Here is a 24,108-nt window from a genome sequence, read left to right on the forward strand (position 1 = left end):
TATTTTTCTATTGAATATTTATTGGGAATTTTAGAAGTCAATGCCTACAAAATCAAAGCAGGACGTCCATCATGTCGCGTTCTCCTTTGCCGTCTTAAGAAGCAGGTTCAGTTGTTTTCGTCAAGCTGTCAGACCTAAAGAATAATCAACACTAAAGTTATGAGTTTACTAACGACACGCCCTGGTTTTGCACGGGTGCAATGCTGATACTAAATATGAATTCACCCACCGGACATTTAAGGGCATGGAGAAACAATGATGAAAAGATAATTTTGTTTTATGGGCGCTCCTTTTTCCCCTGCGGCTGGCGCCTCAGTTGGAATATTGAAAAATCCTTTTTATTGCACATCTCAACATAAAACAAACATACAGACAAAATTTTAGCCTCGGAAAATATAGCGGGACGGAGAAACAGTGATGAAAAGGTAATCTTCATATTATCGACCAATATCTCTCATTCCGACTATTGCAAAAATAATAGAAAAACTAGAGAAAAGGCTCAATGAATTTCTCCTTTGCCATAACATTATAAAGAAAAATCAATTTGGATTCCAGAGCAACAAGAGCACACATGATGCAATATTCTCTTTCCTGTTTGGAATGTAGCAGTATTTTGTGACCTAACAAAAGCGTTTGACTGCGTTGATCATAAACTACTGCTACGAAAGCTGAATATCTATGGATGTAGAGGGATAACACTACGGTGGTTTGAGTCGTATCTCAATGGTCGCAGTCAGATTGTGAAAACGATTAAATGTTCAAACAGTATTTAAATAAATACTGGTGTACCACAGGGATCGGTTCTCGGTCCCATATTGTTCCTGTTGTATATTAACGATTTGCTGAACATAAGTATATCCGTACATTCACTCATTTCGCTGACGACACCACTATGTGGCATAGTAAAGGGAAAGATATACTCAATGAGACAAAATAGCTCTTGATATACAAAAAATCAAGTCTTGGTGTGATTCCAATCTACTCTCCCTTAATATTTCGAAAATAAATATTATGACTTTCAATTATGATTTCAGAATTTATCTGTAGCGAGCGGTATCATTGAGAACAGAGAGTGTACTAAATTTCTGGGACCATATATAGACGGTGGACTGAAATTTGACGCTGACATCAGAAAAATGAAAAGTAAAATTTCCACCGTCTCTTATGCAGTGAGAGTTATTGCTAGAGAACTGGGAGTTTATACTGCAAAAACAACATATCACGCTTTGGTAGAGTCTCACTTAAGGTACGGTATACCTTTTTGGGGTGTGTGTAGCCTTAATTTGCTGGAGTCTGTATTTGTATTACAGATCTATATGATACTTGTGCAGAGCTAAACCTCGTAACTCATGCAGGCAGCTGTTTATAGATAAAAAAAATGTTGACACGGTTGTAGCTGTTTTTATTCTGGAGACAGTGTGTTTGATTAAGAAACATCTTGTGAAACTTGAGGTTACCACCCATCATTATACAACTCGTTAGAGCGTGCAAAAAAATTTAAAATTGCCTATCTCTTGCAACTCTCTGGTCAAAGACTCCTTATTTTACAATGGTGTGAAGATGTATAACCATCTGTCGAGTTACAGTAAAGAGATAAATATTGATACCAATCAGTACAGAAAAAAGATTAAAGAAATTTTGAGTAGTAGACCCTATTACAGTTTGACTGAGTTTTGTACCGATCATTTTTAACTTATCATATTTTATGTGTATATATGTTTCAATCATTTATTGTGGTTTTTTATTCAGTGTTTTTATACAATATATTTTATCTATACATTTATGTATTCTTTTATATTTATTCACTAACTTTGTCAAAAAGATTTTTTCTTTTGACAATAAAGTATATATCTCTCTTTAATACACATCTACAAAATAAAATCCAAAATTTCAGCCTTCGAAAATATAGCGATACGAAGAAAAAGTGATGAAAAGGTAACTTTATTTTATGAACGCCCCTTTTTCTTCTGGGCTAGCGCCTCAGTTAGAATAATAAAAAATTCCTCTTCATTGTACTTCCACAACATAAAACAAACTTGCATACAAAATTTCAGCCTCCGAAAATATTTTAATAAACTACACTTCACGATTTGATCTCCACAAATTTTACCGAAAATATAGCGTTATGGAGAAACAGCGATGGAATGGTAATTTTCATATGTCAACGCGCTCCTTTTATCCCCAGTGGGGGAGCCTCAGTTGGAATATTGAAAAATTCTTCCTTAATGCCTATCAACAACATAAAACGAACCAACATACAAAATCTCAGCCTCCAAAATCATAGAGAAACATACAGAGAAACAGTGATGAAAAGGTAACTTCAATTCATGAACGCTCCTTCTTCCATGCAGCTAGCGCCTCAATTAGATTATTAAAAAATCCTCCTTAATTGCACATCTTCAACATAAAACAAACCTACATACACAATTTCAGTCTCCATAAATATAGCGGAACGGAGGAACAATGAATGACAGGTAATTTTCATATGTTAACGCGCCCCTTTTATCCCAGGGGAGCGCCCCTTTTATCCCCAAGGGACGCCCCAGTTGAAATATTTGAAAATCATTTCTTATTGCATTTCTACAACATAAAACGAACCTACGTACACAATTTCAGCCTCTTGAGTTGGAGTAATTAGGGGAGAAGCTTGTACCTTGAACCGGATTTTTTTAAGGCTCAATAATATTCAGATTTTTGAATTTCAACGTAAAATTTTTGGGATAACTTGTGGCGTATATACCTTGGAACATTATATTAAGTGGTTATTCTAATGAAATAAAAACAAACATACTATTTAGATTTTTATTTTTGACAGTCAATTTGGTCCAAGGTACAAACCAGTAGTGTACCATGGACCACGTAGTCTTATACCTTGAGCCGGTTTAAAAAAAAATCCAACAAATAGTTGCTATTCAACATTAAACTTCTCAAAGTCTGAATCAAAGACATGTATCCCTTTTTGTCTTTCTGACAATTCAGCGTGACATATTGGTGTGAGGTTATGCAAAACGTCTTGAATATCATTGTCAAAATGTGGACCACTTGGGCCAGAAAATTTGTTGCTGATGAGAATTCTCTTTAGATATTGCACCGTTAAACATTGACTTATAGCAGTTACTTGTGCAACATAAAAATGTATCATTTTTTTCCCATTAATTTAGTAAGACAGAAATTTCCTACTGACAAATCGAAAATTGGTACATCTGTAGATTCATCCTGGCATTCTTAAGTGCTATCCAATTCATCAATATTTTCAACGTCTAAGTCTGAATCGTCATCATAAACAACAATGTCATCTTCATCTGAAGATGATGACTGCATCACTTTTCTCTCAACTGCTTCTTTCTTTGTTTTTTTGCGTTTTTATAACTGTTTTTTTAATGGCTTCAAGTTCTAGTTTTTTTTGGTGTATCCGTAAGTATTCAGCATTTTCCTTTTTTTCGTCCTTTAGTGGAAGCCTGTCTCGGAGCTGCTTTTGTTCAACAAAGTGGTGAAGATACTGCATAAAAATTGTTTTGTTGGACGAGCCGCTACGGTGAGCAGAACCAATGGCACCAGGAGCCGCACCTTCAATCATGAAGTCCTTATAATTAACTCTCGGAAAAATTTATAAGGATGGCACACTGTTTCCTATGGCACTTACGCATGCAATAAGAGTAACATTATTGCCTCTCTTCCCTAAAGTTGCGCTTCCAACCTGCTTCACTCCTTTACAGACTAAAATCTCATCCGAAATCGAGAACAAAATTAATAATAGACTGAGAATTTTCTAAAGATTTCACAAACAAGAATGTATGGTAAAATTTACCTGGCATATGAACTTTTTTGTTTCCGCTTTCATCCAAATTGTATATTTTGTCAGCGGTAAACTGGTATTTTTCTAAATACCACTGTTTTCCTGCCCGACCTTCGTTTTCCCTGGAAGCAGGAATAGATTCATTGTTTATATTTGCAAAATTGTAGGCAAGAATCTGAAGATCTCGACGAGTAAGGCCATAATGCATATGAGATGCTGCAACAATATACTCGCATAAGCTATTTTTCTCCAGCGTCCAAAAAATTTGTTCGGACAGCACAGTTTTTAATTGATTCGTGAGGCACATTCTGATAAGTTTTGTTAAATATCTTTTTAATGTAGATCGGGACACTTGTCTTTAGAAGCAGTACGCAATGGAATATTATTATTTCGTACAGCATTTGCTGCATTTTGTAACACGTGAAGATCGGGGCAATTTCTTTTTTTACCCTGTTTATTTCTTGGCATCTAAAACAATAAATTCATAGAATTATAAAAACGAAACAAAACAAATTAACACAGGGCTTGTACCTTGGGCCATGGTCCAACGTATGAGACAAATCAATGGTCCAAGGTACAAGCCTATTTACTTTAACAAAGAATTACCTATTTAACCTACAAAAAGTAAAAACAAATTGATGAATATTATCAAAGTACTTTGTCTACATATATGACTTCAACATAAGGCATGCGGCAATTTAATTCATGTACTGTAAAAATTAATAGAAAACATTAAAACCTCGTCAAAATACTTACTTTTATAGGTGAATAGAACGTGCACTCGCTCAGAAGACGAACCGTTTAACATAGATTACTGAAGTCACCTGTCAAGCAGAATTGACTGAGATTTACGCGGTACTTTTGAAATTTTAACAATGGTTCAAGGTACAAGCTTTTCCCCGATATATTGTATTCCCCTAACATAAACTGAATTAGTTTCTTTGAGAAACTAAGATTATTATTAATTATTATCATCAAGAATGACATAGAAATGAGTGAAAATTTAATTTTCTAGCTGATTTATCACTTACTTGGGTACCAGTGATCTGTTTGTGGCATTCGTCTGTCCTGATATTCTCCCTGAAATTAAATAATTTGGAATTTCATCGAATGCAATTTTGAAACCAAATAACTATAATATTAAAAAAGAACAGACCAGTGCCAGTTACTGTTTGCACAATTTCCGGTACATTTAGACGATTCCCTCACAATAGGACTCTGCTGTGATAGTTTGGCCTGGTTGCAGCTATAGTGAATCACACCAGCTGATCATCTCCATACAGTAACCATGGTCTTTTTTGGTGGGTTTTCGCCTTTGGGAAGTGCCTATCCTGAACATCTTCTGATGTAGAGAATCCACTTTTCATCACATGTGACAATCCGATCCAAAAACGGATCGTTTTTGTTGCGCAAAGGCAAAGAAAAGGAGACCTTGAAACGTCACGATATCTGCCGATCTGTGATGTTCCAGAATGATACAGAGCCTACTCTAGAATATTGCAGGATATTCTGGAATGATGTGTAATGATCTCAAATGATCCGAACTATTTTATAAACTTTCAGAAGACAGAAATTGTAGCTCTTATATCTTTAAAAGTATGAGCAAACCTTCAATATGGATTGGGGATAGCGAACTTCGACAACAACTGGCATGTTTCTCTCGAACGTTCCAGATTATTCCTGAACATTCCATCATATTCCAGGATGTTTCGAAATGTTCTGGAATGTTATGAAATGCTCTCAAACACTTTCGGAAGTTCTGAACTGTTCTAGAACTTCCTAGAGAGCGAAAATTACAACCCTTATATTTCCAAAAATACATCCTTCATGAAAATCAGCGAAGCTGAGTCGTATCGCTAGTAGAATATAATTCCAGAAATTAATTTTACCTGGACTCGGTTGGTTGACAGCTGGCCATGGAATATCTTCTTCTCTATCTGACTTATCTGTTTTTTGTAGAGTTATATAAACTGCGGGTTTATCAGCATGAGGAGTAGGAGGACGCTCAGAAGCCAACTGCTTCAGTTGCTGATCATCTCTAGCTTTATACATCTGAAACGAAAGTATAAGACACTTCCAAATGTACTCATACCATAATAATCAGGAAAATTCAATTTAATGAGCTTTACACAGATACAAGGAAAGCAGGCTATATTTTTCATTGCACTCAAAAACTGTTTGAATGTTGTTAGTTATCATATCAACCATCTCAATTTCAATAGCTCTGCATTGTTGTTCAACGGTATATAGGTCAATCTTTCCCACTGAGATTTCAGGAACACCATCTAGAGATGGCCTCTGATCTCAATAGCCGTGATATCAGACCTCTATTCCAACCATTAGATTTATAATTTTCTTACGAACTTGAAGTACTGTATTCATGTTTTATTGAAATGCAAGTTCTTGTCCTGCAGAATAAAATCATTTGTATATTTATTAATTTCTATTGACGTGGATAATACCCTCTGGTTTTATTTTAAACTTGCAATGAATTTGTAACCAGATACGATGGTTTTGAATTATATATTTATAGGGAAAGATACTTTCTGATAGGAATATTTATCTCCCAAACGAAGCCGCCAGTGTAGCTATGCTAGGCCTTACAGGTGCTTTGTCGGGATATGTCATTGATACCTCTTGCATGAACTTCTCCTAGAGAGTGCCCTCATTTATGTGAGATATGAAAATACTACGTCCCCCTTTTCCCCTGTTTCTCCTACCAATATAATTACCGGCAATAATACACCGCATTCAAACTCAATAAGTATAATAAAAAAATAAGAAATGTTAAAGTTACAAATAAGATGTAAACGACAAATGAACAGAAAAAAACCGAACCATCAAACGGAACACATTAACCTTACCAGATTATAAGAGAATGCTCAACCGGCATTCGATTGATTATTCATAAACATGTCCTTCATTCGGCAACTCTATATGAGCCAAGCTATTCAAATAAATGTTCACCCACAGTATTTCAATAAAAGTACAGTGTTAGCCACCAGACGAAAAAACCCTAAAATTTTCTTACCAATAGTTTTCTTCCTCGGTTTAACTGAAGATAGCGGCTAATCCTGTTTTTTTAAGGAAAAGAAAGATAATCCGGGTTTTTCCCAAACTCCCAAAAGTACCTCGTATATCGCACTATTCGAATAACTCGCGATTGAACTCTCGTTTGCCCCTTTCTTTCGAATACTTCATTAGTTTTCAGACTTAATCTCCCCTTAAAATTTTCTTCTAATTCTTTGCACCCAAGTCGACCTTTCGAAGACCAAAAACCCTCGACGGACACTTCTCAACTTCCCAAAAAAAACCCACTCTCTCGCGTTCCATTTCCCATGAGCCATTTTTTTCCTAAGTCAGCGGATATTTCCCTTCTTGAAATTAAATGGAATAGTACAGCCCATACATCCAATCTGAAAATTCTATTCTATTACTTAGGTCTTTCGGTCGCTTCGCGATTCGTTATTTCGCTTATCGCTGACTTTTCGAAAAAACCCAACTGTGTTTCATAAACAAAGTATCTCCAGCTATCAATAATAATGAGTTTGTTCGTCTGGCCCTTACAAAATAACTATGAATAAAATCCACTGTATCTTGTGGTTAAGAAATATGCCTTTAGCACATACAAATCATATATACATCCGTTCAGTAAGATATCGTTTTCTTTTGGAAATCTTCCGACATTTCTCGATTCCCCATGAACTTTAATTATTCCCATTTAAACAAATATGTGAGACCACAAAAATTAAAAATAAAATACAGGGCTTCTTCTCATACGGCGAAATGTTACAAATTGATCGAAGGCAACGCAGTGAATGTCTTGAAGACGAACATTTTGCGATGGAAACTTGATCAGATATTAGCAATTGAACATTCAAAATGGCCGAAATTTCAAATATTTATCCTTTAGCCAAAATTAGAACTATGGGGCTGAAATTTGGCATGGATGTGTCTTTTGGTGCTTTTTACTCACAGAAAAATCTTTGTGAAAGAAATCCAGCACGAGAATCAAAAAATGAGCAAAATGTGTCATTGAAATTGACGTCCTGGACGCATCCTAGTTGGGTGACTTTTCTCATTGAGACCTAAAGCAAGTACCTTCAAAACGATGAATTGACTTTCAATTTTATCACCCTCATGTGCTTTTGCGCATAATTTGGCGAAGTTTTCTTCGATAACTTGAAAATTTAAATTACAGATTCTTAAAATATGTCTTACCCTTCCGTCGGTACCTCTAACATGCGTGTCCTCTACAGGAGCTATTTCAGGGCCCCACTGCTCCAAGAAGTGACCCAGTCTAGTCACTCTTTGTTGGGGAGTGGTAACAGTGTGACTTCCACCGCAGTATCGGTTACATACATGATCCGGACTACAGAAAATATATGTTAGAAAAGAGTGGAAGAATACAATATCAAAATTAATATATACCTCTTTGCCGATCGACTGGTTTGCAATGCGTTTTCGAATGTATTCATGTTTTTGCTACTTGGTAAACTAAAACAAAAAGAATCTGTTGGTAGCCAATAATAATAATAAAATTATCAACAACTGAAAACTTATATTGAGTAGAGAAATTATTGATAGGCATCTGGTTCGTTTTATCAATGAACCACTCGACCATTACAATTATTCGACTAGTTCACTTTGCCTGTTATCACTGCCATGACTGACGCTGAACTGACTGTACTGCCAACTACAAATCAAGTTGAACTTCAAAAGGGAAAATACTTTTGTTTGTTTAGAAAACTTAAATAAAAATATTGGGGTCACAATCACAATATTAATTACATCTGCCTTGGTTTCAAAAGCTCTAGACCATTAATAAAATAATAATAACAATTCTAAGTCAGAGAAAACTTCTGATGCATCAATTTGCTGAAAACGCAAATAAAATGAAATTTTTACCATTTTTGTTGTTTTCGAAGCTGATCCAACTCGTACGCCAAATAAGGTCCCATGCTTCTTGAAGGTGGTACGGCATAGGGTTTGGGATAAAGGGTAGGATCCATCTCTTTTCTCATCACCACATCCTTATCACACGAAATGCAGTTAACGTTTCTGAAAAATAAGTCAGTATTTATGTCTTCACTGAGAGTCCTTTTTGAGCTAGCATCTAAATAAAATATATGTGTAGATGTACCGTAAGTTGGGCTATCTATCGGGCGCGTCCCCAGGTGGCGGAAGCTGTCCGGGAAGCTAATATGTGGCCTTACGGACGGCATCGCCGGACTCCTACCTCATTGTAATCAGCCTTCCTCTGATAATGCGGGGCTCTACCAGAGGTGACCAACTCTTCCCTTGCTACTCGTGTGAACACACATGAATGAAACAAACAAAACATAAAGAAACAAAAACCAATCCCGAGGCTGGACAGAAGTGCTCACCTCAATCTATGGCGGTGGCTGGGGATGGACAGAAATGTCCATCGCAATTTACCGCTCGGAATGAGGCTTAACATAGCATATCACCTCGTGATGTAGTACAAAGGCGGCGCATTTGCGGCGCCGAGGCCAAAAGGAGAAAGAGAGTGAAATATGCATGAGTGGCAGTCACTATAAGTGCACCCTCCTCCTCCACTCCACCTCCAACAGCAAGGGCACTTCCTGCGGCAGGCGCCAAGTTCTCCGCCTTGAATAAAGGCAAGGAACCGGCTGCCCCTTCAGGAATGCGCCCTCACTTGAACACCTCCACTAGGGGAACCACAGGAAGGTTGAAGAAGCCGCGCAACGACAATAATGTCGCTTCACCTTCCAAAACCTTCGTGGAGGCCGCCGTGAGATACCTCAAGGTTGCCAAAGTATGTGTGTGTTCGGCGAGTCTTGGCCTACACCTGCCAATATAAAGGAGATAACTCCTAGTGACCTGTCCACCTTCCTGGAAAGGGCAGGATGGACGATGACCTAGGAGGACAACTCCTCGGGAGGATGTAGAATGGGTCACGTGTGGCCTCACCCTCACCCTCCCTACTATATACATACATACATACATACATATGTGTAGATGTCAGTCAAAGAAGTTTATAGTGAAGGAAAGCAATCGAAAATTATAAATTGCGAACTCACTCAAAAGGTCAGTTTTCAAGGCATTTTAAATCCGTAAATTTACTCACTTAAGATATTTACTCTTTGTGCCGGCGGCCTCGTTTTCTCGCTTCATAGCATTAAGCGTCTTGAATTTCTCTTGTAGCCCTTTCAGTTTATTATTAATGAAATCTCTCAGAGGATTCAGTTCAACTTTATCCAATTTACCGCCGATACTATTCTGTATATTATCCAACGCTTGGTTCCACAGTAGTTCCTTGAAACGTAGAAATGTTTTCAAATAAAATTACAGCTGAAAACTGAAATTCAACAATTCCAATTTCAAATATTTGATAATAAGACACTAAATTCCTCATTCATTCATGACCATGATGATGATATATGATATTCATTGATTTTCGACCAACAACATGTACCAAAGTACATGATAAAAACAATAGAGGAAGACTTCGACACATTTGAAAAGTTTTAAAAATATCTGAGGTAACAAACTGAAAACATAATAGTGCTTTGAATGAAGTATCTCTCTTTCAATTTGAATGGTGGTTGCCTTCTTTTCAGGCCGGTGGAGTATGATCAATGATTCCTATTTTCTGCATTTTCATTTAAATAGTTGCTTTGAGTGAATATAATGAAAAAATAACTAGGCAATTCATGTCTCCTCGATAATTTCTAATAAAGTTGAATGGGTCGTACAGTAAATTCTTTCTCTTTATGGTATCTGTTCGTTGAATAGTGATTATCAAAATCAATATCCATTTCAACTTTATTGCCCCAAAGTACATCATCTGCTTATATTCCAAAACTATTAGTAGAAATAAATTATTTAACAATAACAAAAGAGAGAAAAGATAGTTTACAAGTAAGAGAGCAACACATAACAAATTCAAAAAAATCAATTGCAATCAGAAATGATTACCGAGTATATACATTATCATGAAAAATGAGAATTTGAACTTTCCCTGTTTTTATATCATTTGTATTACTGCAATTTCATCCTACCCGGACATTTTCAAACGAAACAATGAACTCAAATGATTAACAATGTACATCGTTATATACATATATCCTATACAACCACTATCGGTGATGACAGACGTTTCTTAATGACTTTATTACCTGTGTCAATGTGGGTACGCTAATCTAAAAACCAGTGAGTAGACCAGGTTCAACGAGTTTGAAAATGCATTCCTTAGCTTGCAATGTGCTCTAAATGGTGGCAAACAGTCATAAAACGTAAAAAACTACCAAAATGGACGTTTGAAACATGCCTAGGTCATAGAAAATCTGAAAAAAATCATGAAGTCGTGTTTCTTTATAAGTTTTCAGAAAAACAGAATAATATTGACTTTTTTTTTGCTCATCTCAATTTTTTTTTAATTTTTTTCACGGGTGAGTGGGTTTTGGGGACGTGTTATTATCACCTATACTTATGAATTTCATCAGAATTCTTTATCAAATATTAAGCTGGGAAAGAAATAAATAGAAAAAAATCAATTTTTGGCTCCCCAACAAGGAGGAGGCGAGTCACGTGCCCTATGGACCATGTCGAACATGTTTTTTAGACCAATTGACATATTCCATGGGTAAATTTGGGCATTGAAGATAGGGGGCATTTGACCTATCTCAATACGGAATAACTTTTTTTATTTCTGATTGTTTGTTCTGGGGGTATATAAATCTGTGCGTGAATTTGTGGCTTTGCTTTCTATATTGTGAGCAGACAAAGGTAACGAGAATTCTCTGTGTGACATTGAATTATAAGCTGCTGATTTATGACTGGTGAGATGGAAAGAGTCACTTGGGATTGTTATGTCTATACAGCTCGGTTCTCTGGATACAATGAACTCAAATTCATTATGACTGTGTGTGATGGTCAGGACTAAGAAATTAATCTGTTTCTCTATCTCTGTTTCGAGTGTGAAATGTATGTTTCTATTCAGATTATTCATAAATGGCATAAATTGGTTCAGATGTCATATAGTACCTCTGAAACTAGCATATGTCTGCTAAAAGTGGACTGAGAGATGAGCCCATTGGTAAACTTGAATCCTGTGTATCCAGTTTATTATAGGTACAGTCAATATCCAAAATCCAGTTCAGCAACCAATTGTACAATATGTTATTAAGAATCATCTGTTATTACCAACATGGTTGTATAGGTATAATGGTGTACATTATTAATTATTCCAGTTGATTTTATCAGTTTTGAAATGTACTTTTTAGGATAAACTGCAGTAAAGTTAGTTACAAATACAAGTGGTATGAGAATTATGAAATCCTGAATAGGAAAACATTAGCATGATGGAAACAATGAATTTTCAGTGGTTAGATATATTTTGATTCGATGCTTAAATCAAATATCGAATTGTTGCTTTTATATTTTATCTTATACTGAATGTTATATAATGATCCCGTCTTCATAAATCGACATTATTCAAATGTTATTTGTATTCTAATTTCTGACAACCAATTCCAAAAGGAATGAGTTAGATTTGTTTGTAATATCTCTATTAGAAGGGACAAACTAGTTTAGGTTCATGAAGAATGTTATAACATCGATACTCAAACTAGGTGTCATGAATTGATGAATACTCTTTCACAACTAACCTGTTGGGATAATTTGGCCAATGCCTCTTCAAGACTCTTAGACATATCTCCACAAGCTTGATCGAACTGTTCGAAGGAAACTTTTCTATTGATTTGACAAGCATCTGCCTTATCGGCCAAAGCATCCTCTAAATCTTCCCTATCAGCTTTCACGGTTTTCAGGAGTTCAATTTGTTCAACTAAAATCTGAAAATACGTAAATATTAATATATAGCTGTTTCAAATCATTTTGGTTTTTTAATGCGAGCAGAATACAAAAAAAATTAAAAAATTAATATAGATGATGAATTAAAAAAATTTGCTCCAATGAAAACTTGACCAATCTTGTTACTCAGAAACGGGCGTAGGATCAACATTTCCCAAGATTTTTTGAATTTCTGTTTCAGTAGGGTCCAACTCCACCCCCTTTTTCTAATCGCATGTTAACCGAGTGATACGTAACACTAGCCAACAAATTAAAAAAAATTGCGACTAATATTATAATGGCTATACATGAGAGTTTAAGCATCCTGGCTGCGACTTCAACATCAAAAATGTTCCATCACGTAAAGATTTTGAGTTGTAGTTATTTTTATTTTATACAAAAAATTTCACATATTATGGGGAAATACAAAATCAAAACAAGAAAAAAACCATTATGGAGCAGAACGGCTTTTGAACTTGTTTTAGACGAATTTATCAATGAACGCCATTCGTCCGGACTATATGCAAATCCTAATTTTTTCATCACACCATTTGGATTTACAAACGCACATTTTATTCTACATAGTAAAAAATGAGGATAGCTCATGGTTATGATTTATGAATATTGTAACTCTGGTTTTTAGGGGCTAGTGAATTCCATTGTTGTAATCTTGACCCTAATAGTTCAGCATTCTCTTTGGACAAGTGGAGGTCCCGAACTAGGTTCGGGATTAAATGGTTGTTCGATTAAATGGGATGTTCTTCCTTCACTCTCGAGAAAATAAGGACAGTCTTTTTCTGGCACATCATGGGAAGCTGCCTGGTCATCATACATTTCCAAATCTTCCTCCCAATTTGCCGGGGCTGTTAGAACTGGTAAACCTTCTCCATAAAGAACCGACCTTCGTGCAGAAGGAATATCCGGATATACAATTTTGTGGGAAAGAAAGTTTTTGGCTTTCCACTACTCCATCTTGAACAAAAAAAATCGTAATTCATGAATGAATTGTGTGTATTTTCTATAATGTTATCCAATTTGGTACTGAAGAGCCTTGGGTCAAGTGTCTTAAGGCGAAACATCGGTGTATACCAGTGGGGGTGACAGTGTTCCATGTATTACCATTCATTCAAAGTAGAACTCATGTGAATGATATGTGATTATTATTCCACAACGAATGTTTGAAATACAAACTGAGTAGAGAAAAGTATCTTCTGTATAATTGAATGTTCATATAGAAGTATTTGTGTCGATAGATTTTTTTTCTTTCGTGTAATTCAAAGTTTATATGAAAGTAGCTGTTTCAGGAGGACTTTCTTTCAGTTTGTGTCTGAACGTTATTTCTTTGCATGATCTACACATCCATGTATAGAGTTACTTATTTTCAAATTGATTACTTCCTTCTTTTCTTTGGAAGATTCCCTCATCCCCTTTTTTTTTATCAAGATGGAGTAGTAGAAAGCCAAAAACTTTCTTTCCCAAAAGTTAATCACTCCTAAAAATATAACCCCTTCAATTCATACAATTTTGTGTTTGCTCTTTGTTGAAAAACCAGACAGGTTTGTCATGGAAAAGTAAGAGACGTTGTAATGATTTGTTGTTTCTCACCAAATCATTGGAACTGCAAAGGCGTAGAAGGGCGTTTGCCATTTAACCAGTTACTTAGATTTGCTGCACAGGTTTCGCAACAAATCCAATCGTGAGGACAACACATCCAAAATACTTATGGTAAGCTACCTTGGGCATTTGATTAATTGGCCGTTTAGGAGTCAACTGACCACATATATAGTAAAAACTATCTGCGGGATTAACGCAGCCACGTTTCTATATTTTCGATATTTTTGTACTGTTGCGAACGTCGAGTTCAAATACCTACGTTCAAAGATAACACTAATATAATTCTCTTAATATACCATAATTCTCTAATACCACCACCACTCGCGTTAAACCAATATTGTAAATCCGATTGTAAATCTGCTACCTTTATTTGATCCGTTTGTTCTTTTGGCAAACATCAGCACAAAGGGTAAGGGAGCCAGGCTCCAACCTGTTTGAAATCAAGACGACGTGCAGCTACTTTTATAGCGTTTCCGTATTTCTGGTATTTTCTGGAAACTTCGAGTATCGGAAGTTTGAGAAGCGGCGTTACTACAAGTCTGATATACAGCGGAAGCAGATTCGAATAGTGGGCAGGGCCGCTGTGTTGCCAGATTTTAAACAATTTCCTCAATTTAGGGGAGAGGCAAATTTCGAATGTCGTTTTCATTAAATTTTTGTGAAAAAAATCATAACCCAAAAATCTTACGTGTTAGGAAATTTGTACTATCATTTTCGCATGTAAGGACCAAACATTAACAAAGGACTGCCTTTGGCATTACAGTCGTAAATTGACTGTAAACTAGTGTAATTTGAAAGGTCTGTTATCTCTTTATTATCGCTGAGAAACAAAAATACCGAATAATAATGATAATAATAAAAAATCTCAAGTTCCTCGCGAAACCTTCTTGATTATTCCAAGAGCTGTCGCGTGCCCTGTAATCCCGTTGAGGGTAAAGCTTTCCTCCCCTATGTTAAAACTGTTATACACCAAATTGTGATAATTTTAGAGAAAAACGACGCGACGTGAAACTAATATTTAGGTCAATGAAAACTATCAGAGATAGTCAGAAAAGGAAGCAAATATATTTTTTCTTGAATAAAACGTTCAAAGATGAATTTCTCTATAACGAATGAACCAATTTGAAAAAACAGAATTGATGGAATTATGATAGACCTCCCAATAATTTAACCCTCTATATGCCAAACAAATATGGATCGGTAGCTGATGCACGCAAGAGAGTCGAATTAAATATCGAAATTGAACCCCCTCGAAACAAAAATTGACATTGTCATTGAAATTTTTAATCACACATCCATGTATGAGTTACAAGAATATCAACTTTCCGTTGAAACGCCGTGAATATAAATATTTAAGAACGTATAATTTGCTTACGTCAATCGTGTGTTCTTTACTTGAATAATCTTCTGCCAATTTCTGGACAGTTTCTGATACTACAGTGAATTCATCTTGAAGTGTTACGAGTTGACCGTGTAGTTCAGATGTTATATGATTCGGCCTTGTGTCAACTTCCTCCGGCATGCTTCAACATAAAAACCAAATTGATAATTGAAATCACCATGAGTAGAAAGTTTCTTGAGTGTATTGATATGAATCAGAGAGGAAGTTACAGCAGACATAGGATTGAGAAAAGTTAATCTTATAAACACGTTTCAAGCTTGTTACCCATCAATGACGTTTACGGATAGAAATACTTAATAGCAAAAAGCACAAATATGAATATGATTTTTTGGAGAACTCAATATTTATACTGTTTCTTTGGTTTTATAACCTTTCACAATCTGAGAAAATAAAAGATGAATAAATAGAGAATCTGCTGAAGTGTAGTAAAGGGCAAACTGAAAAGTTCACCGCGGTAGGTTATAAACCCAAAGTTGGCTTCAGTTGAAATAGTAAATAATAACGAAGATCATCCCGGAGTTGAAAAAAAGAATATTAATTGATATTATTCAGAGAAGAGGTTATCAAGGAAATATCACAAATGTGGGTCACGAGAAACTTCTTTGCTGTATTATATATCTGATTTGTATGACACGCAAAGATATAGCTGTCTCTGGAATGGCGTTACACTTGTTGCCTTTTATTCGAAAGATCTTCATGGAATCAAGCCCTTATATACGAATGTATGCCTATATATGTAAGCCCTTGCAACTGTTCCCAATTCATACAATTCTTTATAGTATTACTGACGAAAATCAACTATACATATATACCTACATAGTGTACTCTTCTATCTCTATTTTTGCTATGACTAATGGTTTTCTTGGACTATTGTTCACTCTCAATAATAAAAGTACTGGAAAAAATATTCGATCAATTCGAAGGTTCTGTATGTTGTTCATCAATGGCGAGTGCAATGCTCTAATCATGTTGAAAAGTATCTACTATTTTTGAGGTGAATGTGGTTTTCGACGAATATATTCCATTGCTATAGCCTCAACATTCCATGTTCAGTAAGATAAATTCATCCTCCAAATCATTTTAAAAGAACAGTCCAACAAGGTTGAGTCTGGAGGCATTACTGGTGATTCAATAAAATAATTTTTTGTCAAACCATAGAATGAGCATCTGTTGATCGAGATATTTCCGAACTGATCGTGCATAATGTGGAAGCGCACCATCTCATTCCAACCAAATTCTGAGATTTGGTGTATCAGGATCTTCTACGTTAGGAAACAATACCGCTGAAATGGGAAATAATACAGCTTCAACAAATTTCAGGTCCCTGTTGAAGTAGCTCGTCCCAATAATTTGAGCCCCCTTCCCCCAATATATCAGACCCACACATTAAGATTTTCTTAAGACAAACAGATTTGTATCTTGGGATTGATAAATTAACAGTTCAAGTAGCAGTTGATCCTACGACATTACTATACATAGCAGCTTCGATAATGTTTGTATCTCCATTATTTATCAGCCGATTTTAATAAATTTCTGTTGATTCAGTATGAAACATTTGACAATTGATATGTCACAAAAAGGACTTCACAATTTGGTTTTCTTAAGTAGCACTGCCACCTCACAAGAATGAAGAAGTTGATGAAATCGACATGTCTCAAATAGTTTCCTACCGATTTTAAGAATTTTTCGGGTCCACTGTGAAATTCAGGCTATTGTTAAGTTCTTTTCCGTGAGTTGACCAATAATTAACTATACTGAACGATAGTCAAACTTATTTCTATTTCACCTAAAATACAACAAACACTTAAACTAAAACTTCCACTATTATGGAATGTCTATCGCCTTACTACATCTCTTCTCGTACTGCACTGTAAATTCCACTTGACTGACTCGATGAGCGAGTGGATGGTGCTTATATTTAGCAATCGGAGGCGCTCTTCGCCACGTCACAATTGGTTTATGGCTACCAGTGGCGGCCGGCATTATTTTCTTTAGGGTGTGATTTACAACACTATAATGGATTTATGTTCAGACCTCTACGGTGATATTGGAATTCATGAATAAATTCCACCGGAAAGTACTATATGTACATGGAATATGGAATTTTAAAGATATTTTTCAGAATGTTCTGAAACCATTGACAACTGATTCTCCATATTTCATGTTATAAATTTGGACGGCGGACAACTTTTCTTTGAAGTTATTCTCTGAATTAGTGTATCAGTTTTGTCCCTGCGGCGGGGTACGTTAGGATACCCCTGCCGAGATCACCTCAATGACGTATATCTATTTGAAAACGATGTATGACTCTAGTCTACTCAGTATCAGTAATGGAACCTTCAAGTAACCAGGGCCCTCTCCTCGAAAAACCCTTGTTACGGTAATGTGGGACCATTCCTGGATCATAAAATCACTAAAGAATCTGATCCTTGATCTGCAAAGGAGATGAGAGTCGACTAAATAACCCCATCTGTCCACTCTGTAACATTGGATCAATAACAACAGCTTATTGATCCTACTAACCCAGACGGCTAGGTGGTGCATCCAGGAAGCAACTTATCGCCTCCTCAAGAATAGGATATTAGTAGACTCTACCTTGCACTAAATTCTTACGCAGCAGAAACATAAGCAAAAGGTCTTTCACTTACAGCAGAGACGTAATAGTTCCACATGGTTAACATATTATGCTCCCATATGGAATAGTTGCCGTATTCATCACAGTGGAAATCTTGCACCATGCACATCCGATAACCTCAATCTTGACAAATCAACTAGATTTTCTTCAGAAGAGCTCCACTTTCCTGCCTGGAAGGCTGCAGGCATTGTAACATGCGTTATAGGAGACTCCTAAGCAAGTCACACATGTTATTGCTCACGGAGGTGTGGCTTCAACTTCACAGGGAAAATCAGAACCTGTAGGCAGATAAGCCACTCTCTTTCTGGTTTGCCGCGGTCCGGGTCAGGTTTTCAGCTTCTGGCAAAGTCCCACTCTTACCAGCTGACTTGAAAGATACTTCACCAGAGGAAGTAATCGGCTCCGTTGAGAAGCTGGATTTATTCGCTCGAATTTCTAGATATGAGCCTCAATAAATCCTTGAGGGTTACTGTAGAAAGTTGAATAAACCTACTCAGTCTTTACCTGCCCCTACCTACTCCTAGTAAATCAGTTTTTGAAAAATTTTGAGATGTTATTATCCACTGTTTTTGTCATTGATGGACATATTTCTTTTGTTTATGGTAGACTTATTTCAAATCGTATTATTTTCTACTTACAGATGCACTTTCTCCATCATCTCTCCAAGTTGCTTTTCCAAGTCGCTAATACGATTCTGAAGAACATTTACTTGGCGACCGAAGCCACTGTCCAGCGAATGAATCTGTTCATAAAAGTCTTCAATCTTCGATTCCAAAATTTTGATTTGCACATCGGCTGGTTGGGATTCAGGACTTGCTGCAAAATGAAATATAAAGAAATTGTGAATGCGGGAAAAAACCAATCACAATGGTAGAAATTGACTCGCAAAAACAAAATCAAATTTAATGTGTTCAATTGAATGAAATTAATAGATGTATTGTAACTATGTTGGTTGAATAGAATTGAATGATTTTGTTATTCTTTTTCTTTAATAATAACAATTTATTTTTCCCGAGAAACATATAATGTTTATAGCAGGGAAAAAACAATTCAAAAAAAAGCTAACTATAACATAACTAAGTTCGAACAGAGCACACAAAAAAAGATGAATCAGATCCGAAATTCGAAAAAAAATACATACTTATACACACACATATACATTATTATCAACATAGATATAAATGTACTCATCAAATAATATATCTATACAAACAATAAAATATTTTTTTCAAATTATTCCGAATTTTCGTTTATTACATTTTTTGAAAGCATTTGGTAGCTCATTGTAAAATTTTATACCTTTATAATAAATCGAATTTTGCCTAATATTTATTCTCATTTTCATTAATTTCAGATTGCCTGAATATCTTGTCAAATGGTTGTGTTGGTCACCATTGATTCTGAAAGTCAAATTTGAATGTTTGAGCTTATTTTTGGCCAAATGAATAAAGGTACATAATTTGAATTCATCTAAGCATGACACATCTAATAGTTTTTTTGGTTTATACAAGTTGACTGTAGGCAACTTGTAGTTCATCTTGTATATACACCTAATAGTTTTTTATCTGGTTTCAATAAGGAATTTGTTGCCATGCCCCATACTGATATAAGATATTGCATTTTGGAATATACTAATGAAAAATAAATCAATTTAAGGTATTTTAGGTGTAGAATATTTCTTATTTTGAATAAATATTCAATTATGGGAGCTATTTTTTTTCTTATTGTTTCAATGTGTTTTCTCCATGATACATTTTCATCTAGAATAAGACCATGAAATATATAAGAAACAAAACTGGTTATGTCGCCAACATATACATGTTGCTTTCTATTCATTAAATAATTTTGAAACCATTTATATACTAAACCTCTGATACCTATATTATGCATTATTTTCAGAAGAATTTCATGGTCCACAGTATCAAATGTGTTCTTCAGGTCTAATGAAAAAACTCCACATTTTTTGTTTGAATCTAAATCTAGCTATCATTGGGTTATGACATCTAATACTTCCTACTCTGTGTCACAATTTTTCAAAAATCCGTATTGCTCATCATATAATAATTCTGTCTTTTCAAGATATTCAAACAATCTAGAATGTGCTGATTTTTCAATAATCAGCTTGAGCACCATTATTTTCTGTTTTCCAAATGTCAAGCACATTCGCCAGAAAACGTGGCTATTTCACTGTATTTCTGTTACCTATAGAAATCACAAACTGGAGAGATGATGCTCACCAGTCGAGGTATAGTATGGAAATTAAAAATTGTATAATAGGTGATGTAATATCACCTAAATTAGAAGAAATATCAATGTTGAGGTACCTCCTATAGTGAAACCAAAAACTTGATCCGTATTTTTCGAAATTGCACATAATTTTTTTTTTTCTATCGATAGTTTTCGTTACTCTTCTTACATGTATGAACAAGGTAGTGGAAAATAATTTTGATTCAAGAAGTAATTAAAATTTTATTCTGACCCTAGTCTTTTTAAGAACTGAAAAATGTAAAAACTATCTGTAAAAGGAGTTCAAAAACTACGATTTTGCCACTACACTCTCTTGATTAATTCATTATTTTATGAAAAGTTTCATGTTATATTGAAAAAGTCCATGGATTCAGAAAAACATACTTGTTAGTATTTTTTGGAGTTCTGCAATATCCTTCGTCAATTGGGAAGAGCTGCTAAGTTATTTTTAATGTCCATTATATTCAATTTCAATATCGTCAATGCGTCAGAAAGTGGTTTCTTAGAGATGTCATATCTGAAATAAACCTGAGTTATTGAGTGCTCTGACGTTCAATGACCACGTTTTACGCGACATATCATAATTCAGTTGAAAGTTACCATACTGGTTCGATAACCTAAGCATTTTAGAAGGAAGATTGGCGTTATAAAACCGGATCGGGTTAGTCATGTTAACAGCTACTTCAAGCCTAATCAGTTAGAAAGGATTGTTTTAATTGAACGGGTAAAAACATCGCTGCCATCTTGACTTATGAGTAGAAGTTAAGTAGTGGATGACAGTCGTTACTGCTACCTTCGTCTTCGAAATCAAAAAATGAACCAGTGAGAATAACCGCCGCAATAGCAGGCGAAACGCTTGGTATTAAAAGTTGCATTCGATCACAGCTCCTCAGCCCGGGTTTTCATCACATTCTCAAAAAAACATTTACGTGATCTTTTGACGGTAGTATGTCAATGAATGTATCATTTTTTTTCACCGTAGTGTGCGCTGGTTACGCCCTATCCCCCGAAGCCCCAATACATTCGGGAGGACGCGCCAGCATTATCAACCAATGACCACTCCCCACACCGTGGGGTGAGTGATCATTAGGTCCGAGAATCATGTGTCCTGAGCAAGCGCAATGCGCCAAGAATGACAGCCTTCTGCATGGCTAAGATTTCTGCCTTAGTGCGGCAAGCCGGTATGATTTCAAGCTTCGAGAGTAGAGAGGACATCATTCTACCAAGGACTCCAATAATCAGAACAACCATCTTGACAGAGTGATCTGGATAGAATTTGCGGAGTTCGAAAAGAAAATCTCGATATTTAATCCGTTTTTCCTCCTCTTTTCTGACGATATTCGTCTCGCCAGGAGCAGAAAACTCCACGACAAATATCGTTTTGCTCTGGTGGTCAAAAAGGACTACAACAGGCTTAGTAGCTTGTATGAGCCTGAGGGTGGGGAACGAATAGTTCCGATAAATTCGGCACTTCTCGTTTTCCACAACGGATTCAATATCCCCCGGAGCGTAGGGCAACACCGGTGTCTCGTCAATACCGTAAGAGTGCCGTAGATGGTAATATAGCACTCTTAGGGCCACGTTATGTCAGCCCACTCGACCTGAGAAAAGCAAACGTCAGGCCCTTTGATAAGCCAAGGTCTCCAATGTTATTGAAGAAGACCCATGCATTGACTCATCCTTGTGTCTCCGCAGAAGTAAGGTGATCTCTGCGGCTTTTATCTGAGCTTTTTGCTGAACGGGTTCCAACTCGGTGACAGAGTCATTCAGAGTCGAAAACTTTAACTGGTTAGTAAAAAAAATAAACTCACATAACGCCTCTTTAGTGGTTCATGGTCAACCATAGGTTCCGTTGACCCGGTGTATCGTCAACACCAACACTTTTTTTTTCAACCTCCCTATACCCAATACCGGCTTACGATTTCACTACCGAATCTACTTAAATTTTGCACCACGCCCTTGAAAGCAGAATAACTCACCTATTTAGGCCACCTTCCTCAGCCTCAAAGGCTGAGGGATGAGACCCCGAACTCGTCTCGACGAGCCCCGGTGACCGACCTTTTTGTGTATCTCCCAAAAACTCCCAAGCCCTCGTGTCAGCAACGCTAGCCACAAAAACCTCATCTCAGCGTTTTTAACTTTCCCAAGCGTATGATCATCGGCAGGATGTAATATATACATTTGTTTAGTCTAGCCCCACTTGTACATGACCACAACGACGCTCAAAGGTCCGACAGTCATGAAGTAGTTCAAACGCTTGTTCATCTGGGAAAATATCGGCACCAAAGAACTGGGTGATCGACCTCGATTTCTATGAATATAATAATATTTTACGTTACTATCGCAATGGTAGTTATTACATCATTAGGATCTCAAGACAACAGAATCTTGAATTGAAGCAATGATTTTCATCCTCAAGTACTGTGTTGTTATTGATTATGCATTATTTTTCGTGAGATGAAGTCATTTTAGTAATCAAGCGATGAGCAAAACGGAAAATTCAGATTTGTTGAACTCCTTTCGTCGTAAAATACATCCTGGAATTTTACCTTTCAAGAATTTAATAAAATCATCACATACCTGTCAATATCAGCAGCGACATATTGATTAGTCGTTCCCTCTGAAACTGAGAAAAGCTGTCAATGATAGAATATATCAAAAATACAAAAAAATAATATATCATCTTATTCGAGATGGAAGTAACTACACTCAGGTGCATAAGAAACGAAATGTTAACAAATTTTGATCTTGAATAACTTTTTGTTTTCATAAAATTTTTGATGATTTCACCCTGACGATGTTATTCGAATAGCCATTTACAAAACATTGTTCTCCTGTCATAGCCCGTTAAAAGCAAGTGATTGTCTAATATGGTATAAAATGATTTGAAATCTCTGAAAGTACCATCACAATAAAAAAATAAAATGAATAGATGAAAAAACCGAATATATCAAGCAATTATATAATATAATTAAATTACATTGTCAATATAATTTTTAGTTTCATCTGTTCATTTCAGTTTTCTATTGTATTGGTTCTTTCAGGGATATCAAATTATTTCATATCATATTAGACAAAGAAGTACGAACTAATGAACATCACCATGAAACATCAAATTTTGAGGTTTTTGATGATGATAATTTTGTCAATTTCCGATTTCAAAGTCAGATTTTTTATCTGATTTTCAATTTGGAATTTCATCAATTTTTTTTCATAAAATTTGTGGCCCTTCGACGCGTTCTTAACAGCTGATTAATATTTCTTTCACAATTTGAAAATCGATAATTAATCGATAAATTCGTTCATTCATTGTATTATATAAATGTTTCATAGTTTTCAAATAATTCTGTTGAATTACTTATATTTACAATAAATTCAACTTGGTAAAGTTACTGTTGATTTATTCATGCAAATGAAAATGTATAGGGATAGTTTTTGTATTTATTCATCAATACATTTATAATTATTATTATTGTTACTGTTGTACATAAATTTTGACTTCTGATGATTGAAGTTCGTAGAAGAAAGGTAGTTCGTTGATAAAAAAAAATGATTTCAGCATATAAGATCCCAACA

At 35.6% G+C, this 24,108-nt stretch overlaps 2 protein-coding genes across 2 annotated transcripts in view; both read right to left on the reverse strand.

Moving 5' to 3' along the window:
* LOC111512185 (glutamine-rich protein 2) lies at nt 1-19,822 on the reverse strand. Its single transcript, XM_074179558.1, has 11 exons — nt 19,741-19,822; nt 18,924-19,101; nt 15,624-15,771; nt 12,451-12,636; nt 9,909-10,096; nt 8,705-8,857; nt 8,228-8,293; nt 8,018-8,168; nt 5,686-5,848; nt 4,828-4,876; nt 1-134 (listed from the first exon to the last, which is right to left on the reverse strand). Exons 1-11 carry the CDS (start codon nt 19,820-19,822, stop codon nt 95-97), a joined length of 1,404 nt encoding a protein of 467 aa, XP_074035659.1. The 3' UTR covers nt 1-94.
* LOC111512184 (uncharacterized) overlaps nt 18,962-24,108 on the reverse strand; it is a 23,174-nt gene continuing 18,027 nt past the window's right edge. Inside the window, exons 7-9 of the mRNA XM_074179855.1 lie at nt 23,113-23,158; nt 20,917-21,049; nt 18,962-19,101 (exon numbers count right to left, since the gene is read on the reverse strand). Of these exons, the coding sequence (XP_074035956.1) occupies nt 20,953-21,049; nt 23,113-23,158 (143 nt within the window). The 3' untranslated portion in view covers nt 18,962-19,101; nt 20,917-20,952. The remainder of the gene's footprint in view (nt 19,102-20,916; nt 21,050-23,112; nt 23,159-24,108) is intronic.

This window comes from Leptinotarsa decemlineata, unplaced genomic scaffold, assembly GCF_025532065.1.
Source record: "Leptinotarsa decemlineata unplaced genomic scaffold, Ldec_3_MD MMD2_tig00026282_RagTag_RagTag, whole genome shotgun sequence".
NCBI classification, from domain to species: Eukaryota; Metazoa; Arthropoda; class Insecta; order Coleoptera; family Chrysomelidae; genus Leptinotarsa; species Leptinotarsa decemlineata.